At 40.5% G+C, this 20,006-nt stretch overlaps 1 protein-coding gene across 2 annotated transcripts in view; it reads left to right on the top strand.

Moving 5' to 3' along the window:
* Positions 1 to 19,953, top strand: part of sh2b1 (SH2B adaptor protein 1) — a 23,670-nt gene extending 3,717 nt beyond the window's left edge. For both annotated transcript variants that reach the window (XM_084434599.1, XM_084434600.1), the window contains 7 exons: positions 449 to 540; positions 692 to 768; positions 1,020 to 1,172; positions 13,582 to 13,793; positions 14,013 to 14,187; positions 16,300 to 16,390; positions 17,936 to 19,953. In XM_084434599.1, coding sequence (XP_084290725.1) covers positions 449 to 540; positions 692 to 768; positions 1,020 to 1,172; positions 13,582 to 13,793; positions 14,013 to 14,187; positions 16,300 to 16,390; positions 17,936 to 17,957 — 822 coding nt within the window. In that variant the 3' untranslated portion in view covers positions 17,958 to 19,953. The remainder of the gene's footprint in view (positions 1 to 448; positions 541 to 691; positions 769 to 1,019; positions 1,173 to 13,581; positions 13,794 to 14,012; positions 14,188 to 16,299; positions 16,391 to 17,935) is intronic.
* The last annotated feature ends 53 nt before the right edge of the window (positions 19,954 to 20,006 follow it).

Raw genomic sequence — 20,006 nt, 5'->3', positions numbered from 1 at the left:
GCAAGAACTTTGCCTTAACTTTACTTACATACGCATCAAAGACGGTGTTGCCACTGTCATCTGATGTCTCATTAATAAGCATGCATGCCATAGTTGTAGAGCTTTGTTGATAATTAAATGTCATCATATAAATTAGGCAAAACTGTACTTTTGTTTAACATCCCTTCCTGATTTTTTTTTATAGATAAATTACAGAATGAAACACTTTTCATGAGATTTAATGAATCTCATGTGTGACAAATAGTCACAATCACTAAATAACTTTTTATATAAATGTAATCTGATAAAGAACTTTGGGGAATTTTAAGTATTTTATTCATAACTGTGATTGTAGTTCACTTTGCATTTAGTTGCATCCTGTGTTGTTGCACCCATCTCAAAGATCCTAATCATTGAAAACTGAACGCATTGAACATCTGCACATTTGATCTCTTCTTGTTTTTCTCAGTTGGAAGGTCAGGCGCAGTACGTGATCGAGACCAGAGATGCAGTTCAGATGAGAGCTTGGCTCAGTGACATCAGAAACGCCATTTGTTTAAGGTAGGTCTTTGCGTGTTGAATCATTAAGAAGAGAAAGCTCTTTGTGTTTGGAAAGGTTCGAGTTCTTAGTAGTTTGCATGCTTGTATGACACCATGTGACAATCAAAACTCAGCAATGATCTCAAATGTACTCGTTGACCCTTCTCATCAGTGAGCAAGAGGATGTTGAGGGAGTGTGTGGCAGTGCTCTCAGTGTAACGCCAGAATTCAGCGACCGCCTGTCTCAAGGTAAGCGTTTGGAGATGATGTCACCATGATGTGGTCAGCTGCATTCAGGACAGTATGTGTAATGGGACATGTGCTTACATGATGTTTGCCAGTGTTAGAATGAGCCCACAAATCTCAAACTGGTGATTCTGTGATTGAACAGAAGTATTAAAAACATCTGAAATATTTATATATAGCAGTCATATTTGATACAGATATTTAGCAGTAACTACAGATGGTGATGAATCAGGTATTTGACGTTTTCACTGTAGTGTGCTATGGTGGAGTTGGTGGTTCTCCCCAGCTGGAGCCTCTACCCCCTGAGTTACCACCCCGTGCCCCTCTTGACGAATCAGACAGTCGACTGCTTGGTGGGGGCGGAGCCGGTCTTGGCACACCTTTTGCTGAAACTCCTGATGCCACAGGTACCGTACTACGCTAAACACACACGTTTTGCCATAGATCATAATGACATCTACATTATCCTAATCCTTTTAACACTTTAAAGGGGCATTTCACCCATTTTTTTTGTTTAAAGTGGGTCATATATGTAGTCGAAATGTAAAAGAAATTTTGAATTTGGTGCCTTTGTGACCGAGAAAAGACAAAAAATAACTTCAGGACGCATTTGTATGAAAGACAACAACTCCCACAATGCACCACATTGCACAGCTCCGCAAGCCACTCCCACTAATCCAGAAAGCGCATATCTGCCTATAAGAGAAATCACTCTTCCGTCTACAAGTCTAGCTACCACCAGAGCTTGAAATTAATTTCACATTCACACAAAATGTCTAGTTAGTTGGCGAACTCATTAGTGCATTACTCCTCGTTTGTATTTCTTTCGAAAAGGTGAATTTATTGCATGGTACCTGGATGTTCAGTCAGAACATATGCGGTGCGAAACTAGGAAACTAGTTCACAACACAAACGTCCGTGTCCTCGTCTGATTCAGAGATTTCGTCCAGGAGAAATTGTCATCGTTGAAAATCTTTGCCACAGACGGACTCTATCTCTGTGTTCGTAGCGGTTCGTAGTTGCATAGTGAGATCACCGGCGCCACCAGTCCGCCCTAACCCGAGCCAGTCCGGGCTCCTCATCCGAGGCAGGCAGGTCTTCTGCCTCGGCTGCTCTTCGCTATAATGCGGCTTGTAAAGGTAGCCACAAACACCTGATTCAAGCATCAGACTTCCGAAATCCTCTTCCTCTAGTCTATATCATATTGAGTACTCTCCTCCGCTATTGTCAAAACTTTACATTTGTCTCCACAGCGCCTGTTAGCTTAGCTTCAAACAAGATGGAGGATATTGCTTTCAGTTTCAGACAGTAAAGTCCCACCCACTGATCTGTAATAGGTCTGTAGCGTGAGCGGGTCCCGCCCCCTGGGAAAGATGAGGAACTAGTGCTTGTAGTCTCAACAGAAATCCCCCCCTCTTACACTTCCTCCTACAATGACGCAAAATGACGATTTTTGCGTCATTGTAGGAGGAAGTGTAAGAGGTAAATAACGGATTTCTCCCGTCTCAGGGGAAAATGAGAGAGTGTTGCACAACCATTCAATAGTATGACTGGGTTTCTAACAATGCAAAGCTTAATGCAAATGGGTGAAGTGTCCCTTTAATGCTTTTGTAAAACATTTTATGATTAAATAGGGCATAGAAGTCAGTGTTTACATCCAAGTTGCTTATTTAATTTGTGAAAAACTGGAATATTGAGAAAACAATTTGCAAATAAAACAGAATTCCCAACACATGTGTTCAGGAAACAAAATCATCACTCCAGGGTTTGAAGTTTTATCCACTGGAAAAGCTGTTGTTGCTATTTTATTAAAGGTATAGCGGAGGATTTTCCCGAATTTTAGAAAAGAACCGCCCTCTCCACTTTTTGAAAAAATGCACATGCGCAACACTCTACCTGCTCCCGAGAGGGAACGCCTATTAAACGTGTGCACGAGCCTAGTTCTCCTCGTGCACGCTCTGTTTACAAGTTGCTGTCGGCATGGCTCATACAAGCCTACTTTATACACATGTTAGTTGTTTGTTCTAACAAAGTACAAGCATAAAACATCTTTTATATTTTAGTGCACAGATATGCATCAAAGTAGATTGTTTGGAAGGGCATCCAAATTTGGCTAGTCACGTTTGGTGGCACATTATGTTGCAAATTATAAACTAACTCAAAAACATTCATGCAAGACAAAATGTCAAATGCCCTTCCGTGTTTTATTTACTTATTATACTGATCGATTGAGTGAGGACTCAAGACATGATCTGCAATGGAGAAGTAGCTTGTTGCATTTGTGTAATAAATACTATGGTGAACACATTGGAATTATCAAAAATGAACACACAAGGTTTTAGAACATTTCAGCGTGATACCTTTTACCAGTTGGTCATAATTACTTTAGACAAATTGAATCAAAACGGTTGTGTTTACCGTGTCTGCGCGGTGCGTGACTTGTGCCAGGGCTAGCATCGCTAATCATAGCTTACATTAACTTTTACTAGCAGTGAATTTAAATGGATTTCTCCAAATAGCATGCCAAACTTTACCTGTCGAGTAGAAACTTCGCGACTGAGGCATCAGTGGGAAGCCCAACGCGCACGCCAGCGCGTGAAATATTCTCCCAAAAACACTCTGGTCTTGTTTCTTTCTTCAGAGGCCTTTCTCTTTGTGTCATACAATTCGTAGACACTTTTTCTCTTGCGACCCTCAGACATTTTGAAAAAACCCGGTGAGAACGGCGAGCTTCAATGAATGGCTGAAACCGTAGCTCACCACACATATACACCTGAAAGTGCACATGCGCAGAAAGCGAAAACTACCTAGGGACGAGCACGTACGACGGCCTTACCTAAACATCACCAGAATGATTGACAACTAGGAGGACCAATAGTCTTGATGATCCACCCGGAAAAAGAAAATCCTCCACTATACCTTTAAAGTCTATTTACTTTAAATTCAAATTGTTGTTACCGATTCATCCATGCATATGTTTTCCTTCTTCTTTTTTTTTTTTTTTTTGGCCTCATAATCTTTCTTATGATTCACTTAAAGGACAAGTGCGGTATTTTACACTTAAAGCCCTGTTTACAGATCGTTTCTGATGAAATAGAACGGTTAAGATTAAAATGTTGACACATGCTGCTGTCCCGAGAATTTTAGGTTTATTTCGCTTTCCCCCCCACCTACAGAATGGCTGCATAGGTGCACTCGAACATATCCTTCCTAAAACGCATTAAACTTTCGTTTACAAAGAGATGAAACTCACCGAGTGGTCAGGGGTGTTCACTGATATGCTCATACAAAAATCGCTGCAAAAGATGCTTTCCAACAGGTTTTATCGTAGTTTTTGTCCAACTCCATTGACTTTGTGACGGTGTAATGGAATTAACTTATCATCCGTTACAGAACGGTACACAATTACCCAACCAATTCAACAATAAAAAAAAAAGATTTATTTTTAGTCTAGGTCTGTCTTAACTCTTTTAGTTTTTCTTTCTTTTTCACGAAAGCAATGTCAAAAGAAATTAGAACATATTTTTCACAGAATCATCATGACTCATAATGAAACAATGTATTTCATCAACACTGTGATAACGTTACATGTAATATCAATTTCATCAGTTTTTAAACATTTCATGTATTGAGGCCCACAAAATAAAATAAAACAATAAAGGTCTTTGGTTTAATTCAACGTAAAAGCAATAACTCAATGCGAGTAAACCTTTCAGTTCGTAAACAAACCACCTCAGAAATGTTAGCGTTCGTTAGTTAAGTGTGTGTGTATGTGTGTGTGTGTGTGTGTGTGTGTGTGTACTGCGTAGATGATCACAGTTTATAGCGTCTTTTTCGTTGTTGGTGGGGCGAGTGAATGAATATCTTGTAAAAGGAAGAGTGGTGTGCTATTCCAGTCCTACCTGGAGTCAGACGCACAATATCTTGAACTCAGAGTCCACAATGAAAAGGATACCTCACTCGTAGCGCTGTAACGTTCGGCTCGTGCTCAGCCCAGGCACCTCTGATAATGTGTCTTTTAGGACAAGCAACAGCGATGATCCAGACACTCTTTCACAGTGCAGCCAGCAGTTACTTAGGAACACAGCAATCTTCTGTCGAGGTTTGTCTTTTTCAGCAGCGTTGTAGTATCAAAACAATGTCTATTTAACTCACGCACAGCCCAAACGCAGTCGGTGAACGAGCGTCTTTTAGGAATAGCAACAGCAAAATCCCAACACTCTCCCGCAACGAAGCCAGCAAAGTGATTAGACATCAGGTAACTCAGGCGTTTTTTTGGAAAAACTCCAGCTCGAACTCGTTCACTCAGTGTTCACTCAAACTTCCCCGCCTTAAGCCCCGCACACCTGTTGCTTAAATAATTCGCTACGTACTTCCATCTCACCGCACCGCATTGCATTTTGGTCAGTGTAGTTCCTTATTTTCGCCACACTCTCCTCCCCTTGAACAAAACATCTCATAGTTCTCTATGTAGATGTGTGAATATTAAAATCCTAAGAACTCCTCTTCCTCAGTTAAAGATTCATTGAAGAGATCGAGGATTGTTTGTTTTTCTTGAGTCTCCAATTCGGTGGCAGTTGGAAAACAGGGTTTTAAGTTGCAGACATGGACAATGCGGACATCCTCACCTGTGGATTCCAGTGCTATTTGATAATTCACTGGTCCCATTTGTTGTATTACCCGGTAGGGTCCCTTCCATTTCGGTGCAAGTTTAGCAGTAAAGTTTCTCGTTGCACTGGATTGGGGAAACTGTCGGATCCATACTCTGTCTTTTTCCTTAAATAAGACGTCCCGGCGATTCTTATTATAGTTTCTCAGTTGCCTCAAATGTGCTTTCTTACAGTTTTCTTTTGCCTTTGCTTGCAGTTGACTCAAGTGATAGACTACTTCATAGTGTGGTGCATCTGGTGAGAGATCATGACCTTTACCTTTTAAAAGCTTGTTCATCGGTCCTTGTAACTTCCTTCCTAACTGAAGTTCCGCAGGAGACATTCCAGTCGTTTCTTGTACTGCCGAGTTGATGGCAAACCTAAATTCAGGTAGGTATTGGTCCCAACGCTTATGATTTTCATCTACATAGGCAGCCATCATACTTTTAAGGGTTCGATTGATTCTCTCTGTCATGTTCGTCTGCGGGTGATAAGCAGTAGTCAGCTTTGGCGTTACGTTCCAGCTTTCACATAATTCTTTGAACACTGCAGACACGAACTGAGTGCCTCTATCAGACACCAGAAAATCTGGGACTCCCCATCTGGTTAGGATCTCTTTTCTGAATAGGGTAGCAACTGACTTAGCAGTAGCTACTCGCATGGGAAAAAGTTCTACCCAGCGAGTGAAGTAGTCAACAAAAACCAGAAGGTACTCGTTTTGGTTAGTGCTACGGGGTAAGGGTCCCATGATGTCTACCCCCAACATCTGATTAGGTCGGTCACTGACAATTTTCTGCATCTTCCCAGCAGGTTTCTGTTGGTCAGCTTTTAAGGTTTGGCATTTTACACAACTTTTCACAAACTGTTTGATGTCGGACCACATCCCAGGCCAATATGCCGCATCCTGAATTCTTTTGTACGTTTTATAGATCCCAACATGACCACTCATAGGGCTACAATGATAGTGTTCCAATATACAAGGTACAAGATCTTTGGGAACAAAGATACGGTAATGGAACTGATTCTCTGTCAGCTGAGTTTTGAGGTATAGCTTATCTTCTACGACTTCATATTTGGCTTGCTGGTCATCATTGTTCTCAGCCAAATTTTGGAAGATTTTTGTGATTTCTGGATCATTATGTTGTTTCTCCCAGATCAATTCTGCAGTAACTGGAAGTGGGTTTTGGGCATCCTTCTGATTGGAATACAAGTTACAACTTGTGTGTGGAGTTATCCGTGATAGAGCATCTGGAGCTGCGTTTAATTTTCCCTTTCGATACTCAACAATGAAATCGTACTTTTGCAACTGTAGGGCCCATCGAATAAGACGGCTGGTGGTTTTGGGTGAATTCATTACCCACTGCAAGGCAGAATGATCGGTAATGACAGTGAACATTCTGTGATCCAAGTAGTGCTGCCACTTGTCTAATGCCCATACTACGGCTAAACATTCCTTCTCTGTTGCAGAGTAGTTTGTCTCAGCAGGATTAAGGGTTCTACTGGCATAAGCTATTACCTCTTCTATGCCTTGTCTCCGCTTTTGAGTCAGCACTGCACCCAGTCCTATCTCGCTGGCATCCGTGTACACAATGAATGGATGCTCTAAATTGGGATGGCCCAGGATGGGTGGAGTCATCAAGCAAGTTTTCAGTTGTTCAAAAGCCTGTTGGCACTGCAATGTCCACTGAAAAGTTCGGCCTTTTTTCTTTAAGGAGTTGAGTGGTTCAGCAATTCTAGAGAAGTTGGGAACAAATCTGTGGTACCACCCAGCGAGTCCAAGGAAACGTTGGACTTCCTTCAGATTTCTTGGCACAGGATAGGTACGAATAGCTTCCACTTTACTAGGATCAGCTGAAATGCCTTGGATGTTGACTAGATGACCTAGAAAAGTAACTTCATGCAAACAGAACTTGCTTTTTCTGAGGTTGATGGTTAAACCAGCATCTTGTAACTTCTGGAAAACAGCTTGGAGGTCAAGGAAATGCTGAGTAACAGATGGAGAGTAAACGATAATATCGTCAATGTACACAAAGCAATTCTTGCTACGTAGCTCTCCCAAGACAGTTTCCATAAGACGTTGGAAAGTGGATGGAGCATTTTTAAGACCAAACGGCATTACATTAAAGTGAAATAGTCCTGCAGATGTAATAAAGGCAGTCTTGGCTTTACTGGAAGCATCCATAGTCACTTGCCAATATCCACTGTTAAGGTCCAGAGTGGAGAAAATAGCTGACCCCGAAAGGGATTCTAAGATTTCAGTAAGATTTGGCAGAGGATAGGCGTCACTTTCTGTTATGGCGTTCAATTTGCGATAGTCTACACAAAATCGAAGACGTCCGTCCTTCTTCGGGACAAGGACTACAGGGGAGGCCCATCCTGACTGTGATGGCTCTACAATACCTGCATCTAACATTTCTTTGAGTTGTTGATTCACTATGGCTCGTTTAGCAGGGGACACCCGATAAGGTCGTTGCTTTATGGGAATTTGGTGATGTGTATAAATTTGATGTTGGAGAACAGCTGTTCGTCCCAACTGCAGAGTACACACTTGAGGGTTGGTTCTTAGGAGGTGACTTAATTGAAGTTTTTGACCAGGTGGTAAGTGAGATGCATCCACTGCTTGATTAATGAGTGTTGTATTATCCTCACCTTCAACTTTTAAGGACATGGGTGGCGTTAAGGGTGGAATAGAACTTAACAGGGAAATGCTTGATGTGGAGTAGTGGGCTTGATTTTCATTTAGCAAATGCTGGTACCTCATCTGTGTTGGCACACTTGCATGACCGGGTTGGAAGAGGTAATCCGCATCAGGAACAGAAGTAAAGGAATACTTCCCATCCGACACCTTTATCTGCATCCCACTAAAGAAAATAAAGTCTAATCCCAAGACAATGGAATAAGCAAGAGCTTTGGACGTTAACACAGCAACAGGAAGGGTGCAAGCATGGCCGTGCAGTTCAAGCGAAACATTTAACCATCCCAGAGGTACTTCTGTCATCCCGTTTGCCAAATATAAAGGTCCAAGAGACCAAGGGTTAAGGCTCTGTTCTGTGGGGTTGAATTCTTTCCACAAGTGCTCATGAATTAGTGTAAAACTCGCCCCAGTATCCACAATGGCTTTGCCTACCCAATTACCAATACTAATTGGTACAATTAACTGTTGTGGTACAATAACAGCTTCCTGTGAATGTGTTGTCACTTTCTGTTGTAAAGCATTTGCAGTGGTCATCGAGTTGTTGGTGGGTTTACCTCTGGATCTAGGAGGACAGGATCGTTGTAGATTAGCAGAAGGTTGCTCTGGTGGTGGAAAAGACGGAGAAGGCAAAGAAAAATGTGGGCAAGCACTTGGAGCATGTAGCCCTTTACACCTCCAACACTGTACCTGTGGTTTATCGACTGGCCGGTTAACGGGTGGTAGGGGTCCTTTGAGTCCAGACTGACCTTGTTTTGAGCTCAAACGGTAGTTATACTGTAACTGCTGTAAATGATCCTTCTCAAGTTGCTGTCCCAACCGTACCAAGTCCTCTACAGTTGTTACACGACCACGTAGCTGGCTAGCTAAGTAAGGCTTTATGTTCTTTAAAGTCATTTTAACCAGTTCAGACTCAGTTAAGGTAGGCTTCCACCTTTTGCAAAGTGCTCTATAGGTAAAAGCAAAGTCTCTTATGGACTCCCTCTCTCCTTGAGTTCTGATTCTGACACGCTCTGCAAGTTCATCCTCATAATCTTCAGAGAGAAAGGCAGTAAGGAATGAAGACTCAAACTCATGCCAGGTAGTTACTGTAGTTCTAGCTACTTCCCACCAATCACGTGCTGTACCATGCAAGACTGTTCGGAAAGTAGCCAGGATTTCAGAATCAGTTAAAGGATGTAATGCAAGAAAATCCTGACACTTAGCTAAATACAACAAGGGATCAGAATCGTCTGATGGTCTCCCAAAAGTAGGAAAGGTTAATTTGAGATGGTCGCTCTTGACAGCACCCGCATTTACAGGGGGGATCACATTCATGGATTGACTTGAGGATTCAGAATTCTTCGGTGGATCCTGATCCTCTGTTTTATATTCTGGACTCTCTTGCAGTTCAGTTATTTTAACACTTAAGTGGTCAAGCTGAGTGGTCAATTGAGTGAAATCCTGGTTTAACTCATCGTGGCTTTTTTGAAAGTTTTGCCGGACAGTTTTAATATCTTTCTGTATCTCTAGTTGAAGTTTCTCCACCATGGAACAAATATTTGAAACTAAAGACTTTTCAATTTTTTGAAATTCATCCAACATGAGCAACTTCATGGTCTTAACCATTTGATCAGTCTCCGTTTCAGCTTGTTGTTTGGTTGTTAATAAAATGGTGGAAATTTGCTGGGTGTGATTGTCCACTTTCTCTGACAGACTTTTCAATTGGCTTTTATGTTGAGCAGAAGTAAGTTTCAATTCACTGGTAAGTGCAGTTACAGCGGTCTCCTGTCTTCCCATGAGATCATATAATTTGTCCCAATTTCCCTGGACTTGAGCAGTGAGGTCTCCAATTCCCCTTGCAGGTGTGGGAATTGTACCAGGCAAATCATATTGGACATGTGAAGATACTGGTGAAGACACTGGTGAAACATTAGTTGCTGCCTCTGTTGGAGATGGAGTGCATAACTGCATCAGTTCCTCGCTATGCACAAAGCTATGCACAGGCGTGCTACGGGCTATATCAGATGAAGCAAACTGCACTTGAGTTCTTGATTGTATAGGGCTAGGTGGAATATAAGGGAAAAAGGGATAGTTAGGCAACAGAGGTTGAGGGGGGCCAGCCGTCCAGTCAGGAGTTGCAACATCTGGAACCTCAATATCAATAAGGGTTGACGATGGGTGTAAGGAATCTGCCATGACTTACCATGTAAAAAGATGTGTTTGTATATTGTCAGTAGTGTGGAAAAACAAAAGAAAAAGGAGAGGAAAAAAAAAGTAAATACTTCAATTTCTCACTTCATAGAATTTCTCAAAAATACTTGTGGCAACTGACAACTGAAAAATAGTTAAACTCAATTACCCCCACACTGACTACAACCTTAACACAAGTTCACAAGACAAGAGTCAATTAGGCTACTTCAGTTTTACATAATCTGGTTAATGTACTCATTTAAATAAAGTGATTTACATCAGTCAAAATAATCACTTTCATACCCCACATTTAACACATTTCATCATTTTCATCAGGCACTTTTAGTTTAGTCCCACAGATGAAGTATAGTTTTAAAGCACAAACACACACACAAAAAATAGATGCATTAAATAACACAATAGTAAGCAATCTGAGGGACAGGTCAGTACCCAATTATATAACACAATTAAATTCAAGTCCCTGTTCGGGCGCCATTTTCTGTGACGGTGTAATGGAATTAACTTATCATCCGTTACAGAACGGTACACAATTACCCAACCAATTCAACAATAAAAAAAAAAGATTTATTTTTAGTCTAGGTCTGTCTTAACTCTTTTAGTTTTTCTTTCTTTTTCACGAAAGCAATGTCAAAAGAAATTAGAACATATTTTTCACAGAATCATCATGACTCATAATGAAACAATGTATTTCATCAACACTGTGATAACGTTACATGTAATATCAATTTCATCAGTTTTTAAACATTTCATGTATTGAGGCCCACAAAATAAAATAAAACAATAAAGGTCTTTGGTTTAATTCAACGTAAAAGCAATAACTCAATGCGAGTAAACCTTTCAGTTCGTAAACAAACCACCTCAGAAATGTTAGCGTTCGTTAGTTAAGTGTGTGTGTATGTGTGTGTGTGTGTGTGTGTGTGTGTGTACTGCGTAGATGATCACAGTTTATAGCGTCTTTTTCGTTGTTGGTGGGGCGAGTGAATGAATATCTTGTAAAAGGAAGAGTGGTGTGCTATTCCAGTCCTACCTGGAGTCAGACGCACAATATCTTGAACTCAGAGTCCACAATGAAAAGGATACCTCACTCGTAGCGCTGTAACGTTCGGCTCGTGCTCAGCCCAGGCACCTCTGATAATGTGTCTTTTAGGACAAGCAACAGCGATGATCCAGACACTCTTTCACAGTGCAGCCAGCAGTTACTTAGGAACACAGCAATCTTCTGTCGAGGTTTGTCTTTTTCAGCAGCGTTGTAGTATCAAAACAATGTCTATTTAACTCACGCACAGCCCAAACGCAGTCGGTGAACGAGCGTCTTTTAGGAATAGCAACAGCAAAATCCCAACACTCTCCCGCAACGAAGCCAGCAAAGTGATTAGACATCAGGTAACTCAGGCGTTTTTTTGGAAAAACTCCAGCTCGAACTCGTTCACTCAGTGTTCACTCAAACTTCCCCGCCTTAAGCCCCGCACACCTGTTGCTTAAATAATTCGCTACGTACTTCCATCTCACCGCACCGCATTGCATTTTGGTCAGTGTAGTTCCTTATTTTCGCCACAACTTGTATTGAAAGAGCTGTGTGAGGTACGGTATTACTCCGCCGCTTCTTCTTCTGCTTCTTCTGTGTATTCAATGAAATGCCAGTGGTTTGCTTGCAATTGGCAAAGGTGCATTATCGCCACCAACTGGGCTGGAGTGTCTATTATTCAAGCTCTCAACGGAAGAATCTACGGGTGTGAGACGTTTGGAAAATAGATCCACAGTTTTACAACGAATGGTAAAACACCTGTTGGAAAGCATCTTTTGCAGCGATTTTTGTGTGAGCATATCAGTGAACACCCCTGACCACTCGGTGAGTTTCATCTCTTTGTAAACGAAAGTTTAATGCGTTTTAGGAAGGATATGTTCGAGTGCACCTATGCAGCCATTCTGTAGGTGGGGGGGAAAGCGAAATAAACCTAAAATTCTCGGGACAGCAGCATGTGTCCAAATTTTAATCTTAACCGTTCTATTTCATCAGAAACGATCTGTAAACAGGGCTTTAAGTGTAAAATACCGAACTTGTCCTTTAAAGGTACACTATGCAACTGTTGGCCCTCTAGCAGTAAAAAAGCAAAACTGCATGTTTTTTTTCAAAAGAACATTGTTTTGGTTGTGTTTCGGCTCTGCGTGACTGCGGATTAATATGGTTATCCTACTGCTCATAAAACAATCACTACTAGGCTTAAGAGATATAACAGTTTAGATGGAAAGGATATTAAACTGACTAGCTGAAGACGTTAATGTAGCTAAACCCAATTATAGACATGGTACATCCTTGAAAATAAATTCCAGGCATAATGAAATGACCCTTCACAATAGATGATGCTTTACAATGAACTCTGTCAGAGAGCTACATTTGGCAATTTATCTGTTCAATAAAATACTCTACTTACCTATTGAGTAATAGAAGCACCATTTCCGCATCAATTTTCCAACAGTTCTCAGCATCTCCGAAAAGCTAAGCCATTGTTGATTCTCATTTTATTACGAGCTCTGTCACGTTCACTTTTTGCCCTCAGACTCACCTCTGGTCTGTGTTTTTTTTTTTTTTTTTAAATGGACGATTCCCCGAAGGTTCGAGATTTAGCTGCTCTATGTCAAAGTAACTTGAGCTACTTTTCTCTATTTTCTCTATTGTCCGAGACGAGCACGGACAAGTGACGTACATCCCACTTAGATTTAAAATATAAACACTTAAAATTGGCTTACCATAGTGAATCAGAGTAAGACAAAAACGCTTTTTTTTTTGAAGGATTGATGATGTAGTGACTCATTATTTTAAATATAGTTGCCGGACTTCTCCAATCATCTAGTCAGTTTAAGCCCCACCCCTTTCTTACAAGTCGACTACAAGCTCGCATTCAGATTTGCCTCCGTCCAGTCAACAACTGGTGCAACCAAGTCTCCATCCTTTTTTTTGTTTTGATAATCTGTTTCACTCGGATGTATATTACAATACGGAAGAAAATATCATTTCATTGCGATTTTAAGTAAATAGAGATGCTGTAGTATGATATTGTTCCAGTATATAATTATTTAGTAACAGGACTTTTTTGATGCACATCTAATGTGTTTTTATAGTCGTTTTGGAAATGTTATTTAATTTTTTTTTATTTTATCATGGTTTTACAATGCAGTAACCCAAAATTCTGGTAAAAATACATGGATGAAATCTCAGTTACCGACATTAACTCTTACCCTTTTGATAGATCAAGATAAGAGTTTTTCTCTGTTTTTTCTCAGGGTCGTTCCTGTTCTCTGAAGGTTCTGTGTCAGAGACTGTGGAACATCCTCTGAGTGAGTGTCAGTGGTTCCACGGCACACTCTCCCGTCTTAAGGCGGCCCAGCTGGTGCTGGCGGGTGGCATGGCCAGCCATGGAGTGTTCCTTGTGCGGCAGAGTGAGACACGGCGTGGAGAGTATGTCCTCACCTTCAACTTCCAGGGCAAAGCAAAGGTAAATGCGTGTGGTGATGCTTATTTAACGTCTCTTATGTACGGAGCCCCTAAAGGGAGCAATATGTCTTTAAAAATGTCTTTACTGTCACTTGTGATCAGTTTAATGCTTCCCTGCTGAATAAAAGTATACATTTCTTTAAAAAAAAATGTAAAAAAAAGGATTCTTGATGAATAGAAATAAATACCTCTTCCTTCTGCTCTGGCATTTTCCTCCCAGCACTTGCGTCTCTCCCTGAATGAGGATGGACAGTGCCGTGTGCAGCATCTCTGGTTCCAGTCCATTTTTGACATGCTGGAGCATTTCCGTGTGCACCCCATTCCCCTTGAATCTGGGGGCGCCTCTGATGTCACCCTCATCAGCTTTGTGGGGGCCACGAATGTCCGGCAACCAGGTATGGAAGGTTGGGCTCTGCTTTAAGGTGTGAAGGTTTACAACAGAGCGTAGATAACAGGAAAATTCTGCATTCTTAGATGACAGGCAGGTGAGTGATCACAGGTGCCACTTGCATCTCCCTCAGAACAGCTGATTGGATTAAAAATAGCATAGACATATTACAGCAGCAGCATGGGGGCCAGGCCAGCCTAATTTTCATTTTACTTCATATTTTGAAAGCAGAATATTTGTGGAATAAAACCATGTTGGAAAGGTTCTCATCCTGATGTTAAAGTGAATTAGAATCCACAATACTGGTAAACTTGTCACCTTTCAAAGAAATATAGACTAAAAAAACATTGTACATTGTACTACATCGGTACTTATTGATATTTTATACACTAGATTGTACACGGGGTTTTCGAGTAAATGTTTAACATTGTAAATTTTTTAGCATTTATATAATTTGACTTAATTTATTAATTGTGTTCTGAGTTATTTTTGAACCAGATTTGAACTCCCAAGTCATTATCCACCTTATTGTGCACTGCAGTAGTAAACTATTTTCTGTGAATGTGTGAGACTTCTGATTCATTAGCTGCTAAAGGTAAATAACTAGAAGAATAACAAAATGCAGTAAACAGTAAAACTATTTGTGTTACAAACCAGTGTGTTTAGAATTGTGACAATACATCAAAACAATATGGTAAGAAATACCAGTTTGCAATATCAAGCAGAATAACAAGCTGTTTTGTACAGCTAAAAATAACTGGAAACGGATGAGACCAGAAGCCAGACACATTCAATTTAGAAATGACTGTGGCCGCTCTTACCTGAAAAAATAAGGAGGATAACCAAGACAAGGACCCTCTTTATAGTTCATTTATTTATAAAAGAAATCCAGATGACCTATTTTGCAAATGTAACATCGTTTTCATTTATAGTATGGTGAAATTCAATTATCATTGATGCTCAATAAGAGAAATATCACCCACGAGTGAATCACATAGAAATGTTAATGCATATGCCAGTCTGCACCTTCACAGATGTGACATTACATCCATGAAGTATGTTTCAAGTTGGTTTATTAATGAATTATATCACATTTTATCATATGTTTGCATTTCCTGTGCATTTTAATACCATTTGAGAAATACACTCTTGTTTTTTGTGAGTGAGAAAAATGTGACTGCATCTTGACTGTATTAACAATGACAGAATTATGTGGTTAATCCCAAGATTTTAATCAATTAAACGCCCGAATAAAGACAAAAATGTTAAGTTAAACAGCTGTTTTGGGGGAGATCCTGGTGGGCCCACGAAAGGAAAAAAATAACAAGAAAGATTCCTCAGAAGGCGTTTAGCTTCTGTCAGTTTGATTCTTGAATCCCGGGTAGATTTTAGCGACGCACATGGTCTTTGGCAATGAGCTTGTGTGTGTCATGTGAGTGGGATGAATCGAGAGTGATCGTATGTGTATGTGTGTATATTCATAAACAACATGGCCACTGCATGAGTTGTTCGCACCTGTCACAGAGAAATTACTAAATGTGGGATCACCCTGTGTGTGAGTTCACTTCCTGTCACAGCATGCTTTTAAAAGGACACTTTGTGCAAGCATCTGCTACGACTACTCGCGCACACACAGATCCATCGCTGCTGCCAGAGTCTTCTGCGCATGGCTTTGCTTTTGATTTTTGATGATTATAGTCTCTTAATGTGATTTCTGTGTGCTTGACCTGACATATGACGACCCCTCCCCCCTCCCCTCTCCCCTCCAAATGTTCAAAACATTCATCAGCTCACCTTATCTACTATTTCCTCCTCATGATCTATCCTGGATCTCCTCTTCATCAGTTTATACCATAGACGCTCCATCTATACTTTTCAATCACCGCATCTTTTCTACTATTCTTTTACTATCCTCCATTCTTCTTTCTGACATGCATATATTTCCTTCCATCACCACCGCCTTCCTTCATTTTGATTTTCATTCACACACTATTTCATACTGTACTCCTGCTCCTCTCCCTCCTCTCGCCCTGCTTCAGCCTCTGGCCTTTCCCATAGTGCATATCAGAGCTCTGATTGGCTGTTTCTGTTGTTGTTTGTCGTTGGGTCATCTTCGCAGGCCGGGAAAGGGCAGGCAGCCGCCCCACAGTCTGTGATGTCATCACCACGCGCCACCCCGACTCTCCATCAACCCCCATCTCTGACTGTGTGTAAGTGAGACCAGATTCAACAGAGAGAGATAGACAGAGAAGGTCTGAAAGAAGGAAATAAAGTCATGCCGGTACATGAGCGTTAGCCAGTTATAACAAAGGTCATTTACACATAAAAACTGGTGCGATCAAATCGATTGATCGCATCTAACGTAAAAGTTGTGTTTACATAATATGTGTGTGACGTGTGTATATATTATTACATTTATATATATCATATACATGTCTGTCTGTGTGTGTATATATATACACACACACACTCACATATATTTATACATTTATATATATGTGTGTGTGTATATGTACATATACACAGCCACACACACACAACATAAATGTAATAATATATACACACACGCATATTATGAAAACACAAACTTTTATGTTAGATGTGATTAATCGTAAATTTGTCAGCACTAATAAAAAAAACATTAAAGTCAGAAAAAGGAAGAAAATGATCATGTAAAACTTACAACCCATTTAACTTTCGGTTAATTGCACTACTGTTCAGAAGTTTGGGGTTGGTAAGTGTGTTTTTGAAAGAAGTCTCCTATGCTCACCAAGGCTGCATTTATTTGACCAAAAATTCAGTGAAAATTATTACAATTTAAAATAGCTGTTTTCTTTTTGATTTTTGATTTTCAGTATCATTACTCCAGTGTTCAGTAACATGACAAATGTCTTAACTGTCACTTTTGATCAATTGAACGCATCTTTGCTGAATAAAAGTATTAGTTTCTTTTTACAATCTTACTGACCCCAAACGTTTGAATGACAGTATGCATATTTCCAGTGAAATGTTAAATTCAAATGAGGAAAAGGTAGGGCGTGACTGGACTGGATCAGGCAAATCGTTCCTGAGGTATAGAGCTACTCCGTATTCCCAAATTATGCAAATATAGAAAACATTCATTTTTCACATTTGCATAATAAGACAGGGAAACTGTATTTCGAATGTAGATAGTGTCCATTTTGATTTGATGGGGACTGGGACAGCAGATGAAAGAGTACGATGTGGGAAACATTTAGAGGAGACAGGAGACTTGTTAGAATAAGACAGAAAAAGAGTAGCGACAGGTCATCTGTTCACTCCAGTGCACATCTGTCTGCTTAACTTCCTCATTCACAGCTGGGTTTCAGTTGCACACATCCATCCTGAAATGTGTGTCGCAGGGTAACACTTTCATTGAACATTTGCTCACTGTAGCTGCCGTTAATCGTAATCTTTATTGAATGTCACACATTTATAGACAGTGAGCTCTGTCTCCATATAAACATGATTCAAGATTAGATGTTTCAGTGAGTCCATGTAAGCAGTGATTTATCAATCGATGACTCTGTACTGCTGTTTAGTGGAGGCAGGGTGTAAACAGTCTGAGCAATGTGTTGACCAATTCCATTACTAGCATGCGTCATAGCTGAGAGTTTCTCGTCAAACTTTGTGTATCTTGCATCTTATTTTCATTACTCTCAATTTTTTTGTCACATTTAATTCTCATCCCTCTCTCCTCCTGTACTGGTTCTTCTCTCTGTCGCTGTTCTCAGACTTGACCAGCAGACCCCGTAGTCCTCCTCAGCCGCCTCCTCCCCCTCTGCCTCCCGGACGCCCGCCGCCCCCGACCCCGCCGCAGGAACGAGGGAGCGAAACAGAGGCCGGAGGAGGAGGCGGAGCGAGCAGCGGGGCAGAAGAGTGCGAAGAACGCGAGCGGGAACCGCCGCTCCTCCAGCTGGAAGGGGTGGAGGGCGAGGAGAGGGAAGGAGGGAGGGCGAGAGCCATCGACAACCAGTACTCCTTCTTCTAAAAGGGGAAAACCACGAGGTGGGATAGAGGAGGAAGAGGAGAGCCCTTCACAATCAGTATTTTCAGTATTCTCCAGCGGAAGAACTGACCGAGGGGGGTCACAATCACACGACCGAGTTATTAACACTATTAAACATGAGCTTTCACGTTGCGAGAGAGTGATGGAGAGAAAGAGAGAGAGAGAGACACCCATACACATAAGCATATATGATACTGACGGTACATCTTTAAAACACTAAGTAACGGTACTACACTAAATTGGAGGTGCATTGTGAAAATGTTGGTCAGCTTTTACTAATTTGTTCTCCAGTGTTTGTCAGTGTGAAAGTTCCTCCTCTGGTGCTGCTGCATAGGAAGGTACGACAGTGAAGCGCCACCACTGAGCTGGCGTCGTGTTTTTAGCAACTTATTTCTTGAAGAGTCCTTCTAGTCATTACATTCATTCAGATGTCTAGTATTCTTTGACCCTTCGCACTTATACAAAAAAGAGTTTGTTTTTCCCCTCAGGTGAGCGGATATTTTTACTTGTTCAGAGATTGTTACCCACCAGCACTCTTGTTGTTGTTGTTGTTGTTGTTATTATTATTACTGGAACATTTTAGTTGTTTTGTTTTCTTCTTGTTCTGCCACTGACAAACTATGAATGTCGCAAAGTACTTTTCTTCCTTTCTGTTCATTTCAAGTGTGCTGATTTCGGTAGTTCAGTAGAAGGCATTGCCTTGGGCTTAACAATGTCCAGTTTTGCAACAAACAAAAAAAAATCAAGCCCAGTCCTCTGAAGTCCATTAGTATTACTTCTTAAGGTTAATTACAATATTAAACATCTCCATAGACTCCATTATTACCTCAGAGTCCTGATCTTTCACCCAGCTCCTCTGCTCTCCCCCCACTCTCTCTCTCTCTCTCTCTCTCTCTGTTTTTACATCTTACCCTTTCCTTTTAGCTTTACAATCTTTTTTTTTATGGTGCGTTTATTTCAAAGCTAGAGTCCAGAGGAGGGAGAGACGATGTCTTTCATTTAAAGAAAAATTGTTATTGAGTATGAAAATGACAGTGATGATGATGATAATAATAATGAATTTAATAATTGTCCAAATAATAGTATTAATATTATTTTTTCAAAATGCCTTTATTTTTGTTGTTTACTATATGAACACATACTATTTGTTCTCCAAAATCTGTTTTCTTCTTCTTTTTTTTTGCCTTTTTATATCTCTTCTAATCTCACTCTGTCCCACTGCTGTCTCCTTCAAACTTTCCACGGATTTCAGGCATACATTTTGAAAAGAAAAAAAAAAGATAAAAGAGCCCCTTTCTTCTTGTGCCTTTTCGTGTTGTTAATTGTCATTCCCTCCCTTGTTTTGTGCCAGTCATTCTTGATTTTGTGCCTCGATCAGTCTTTTTGCAGTGTCTGCCATCCAGTTCAGTGCCTGCATCTGTCTTCTGTTTTGGTTTTATTTCTCTTATCCTGTCTCTGCTATTGCAGTTGTTCTCTTCTTGGTCCTACAGATCATTCAGTATGATTTGTTCTCTATCCACTTACCCCGTGCTCCTCCCTTTTACCCTTTATTTAAACCTCTTATTGTGCCTTCTCTCTCTTTTCTCTTCTCTCTCTGTCTGTCTGTGCTGGGACCGTGTGTTAAGGTGGACACTGTTGCCCACTCTGTGTAATTAGAGTTTCAGGTACTACATTGAATTAAATGATGATGATGATGATGATGATGATGATGATATGATATAATATAATTATACTGAAACAATATGTCTGAGTTGTGTTTTTGTAATTATGATAGATAGATAGATAGATAGATAGAT

The sequence above is a fragment of the Rutilus rutilus genome (assembly GCF_951802725.1).
Source record: "Rutilus rutilus genome assembly, chromosome: 1".
Taxonomy (NCBI): Eukaryota; Metazoa; Chordata; class Actinopteri; order Cypriniformes; family Leuciscidae; genus Rutilus; species Rutilus rutilus.
Note: the sequence above shows the minus strand (reverse complement) of the source record. Positions and strands in the feature narration are given on the sequence as shown.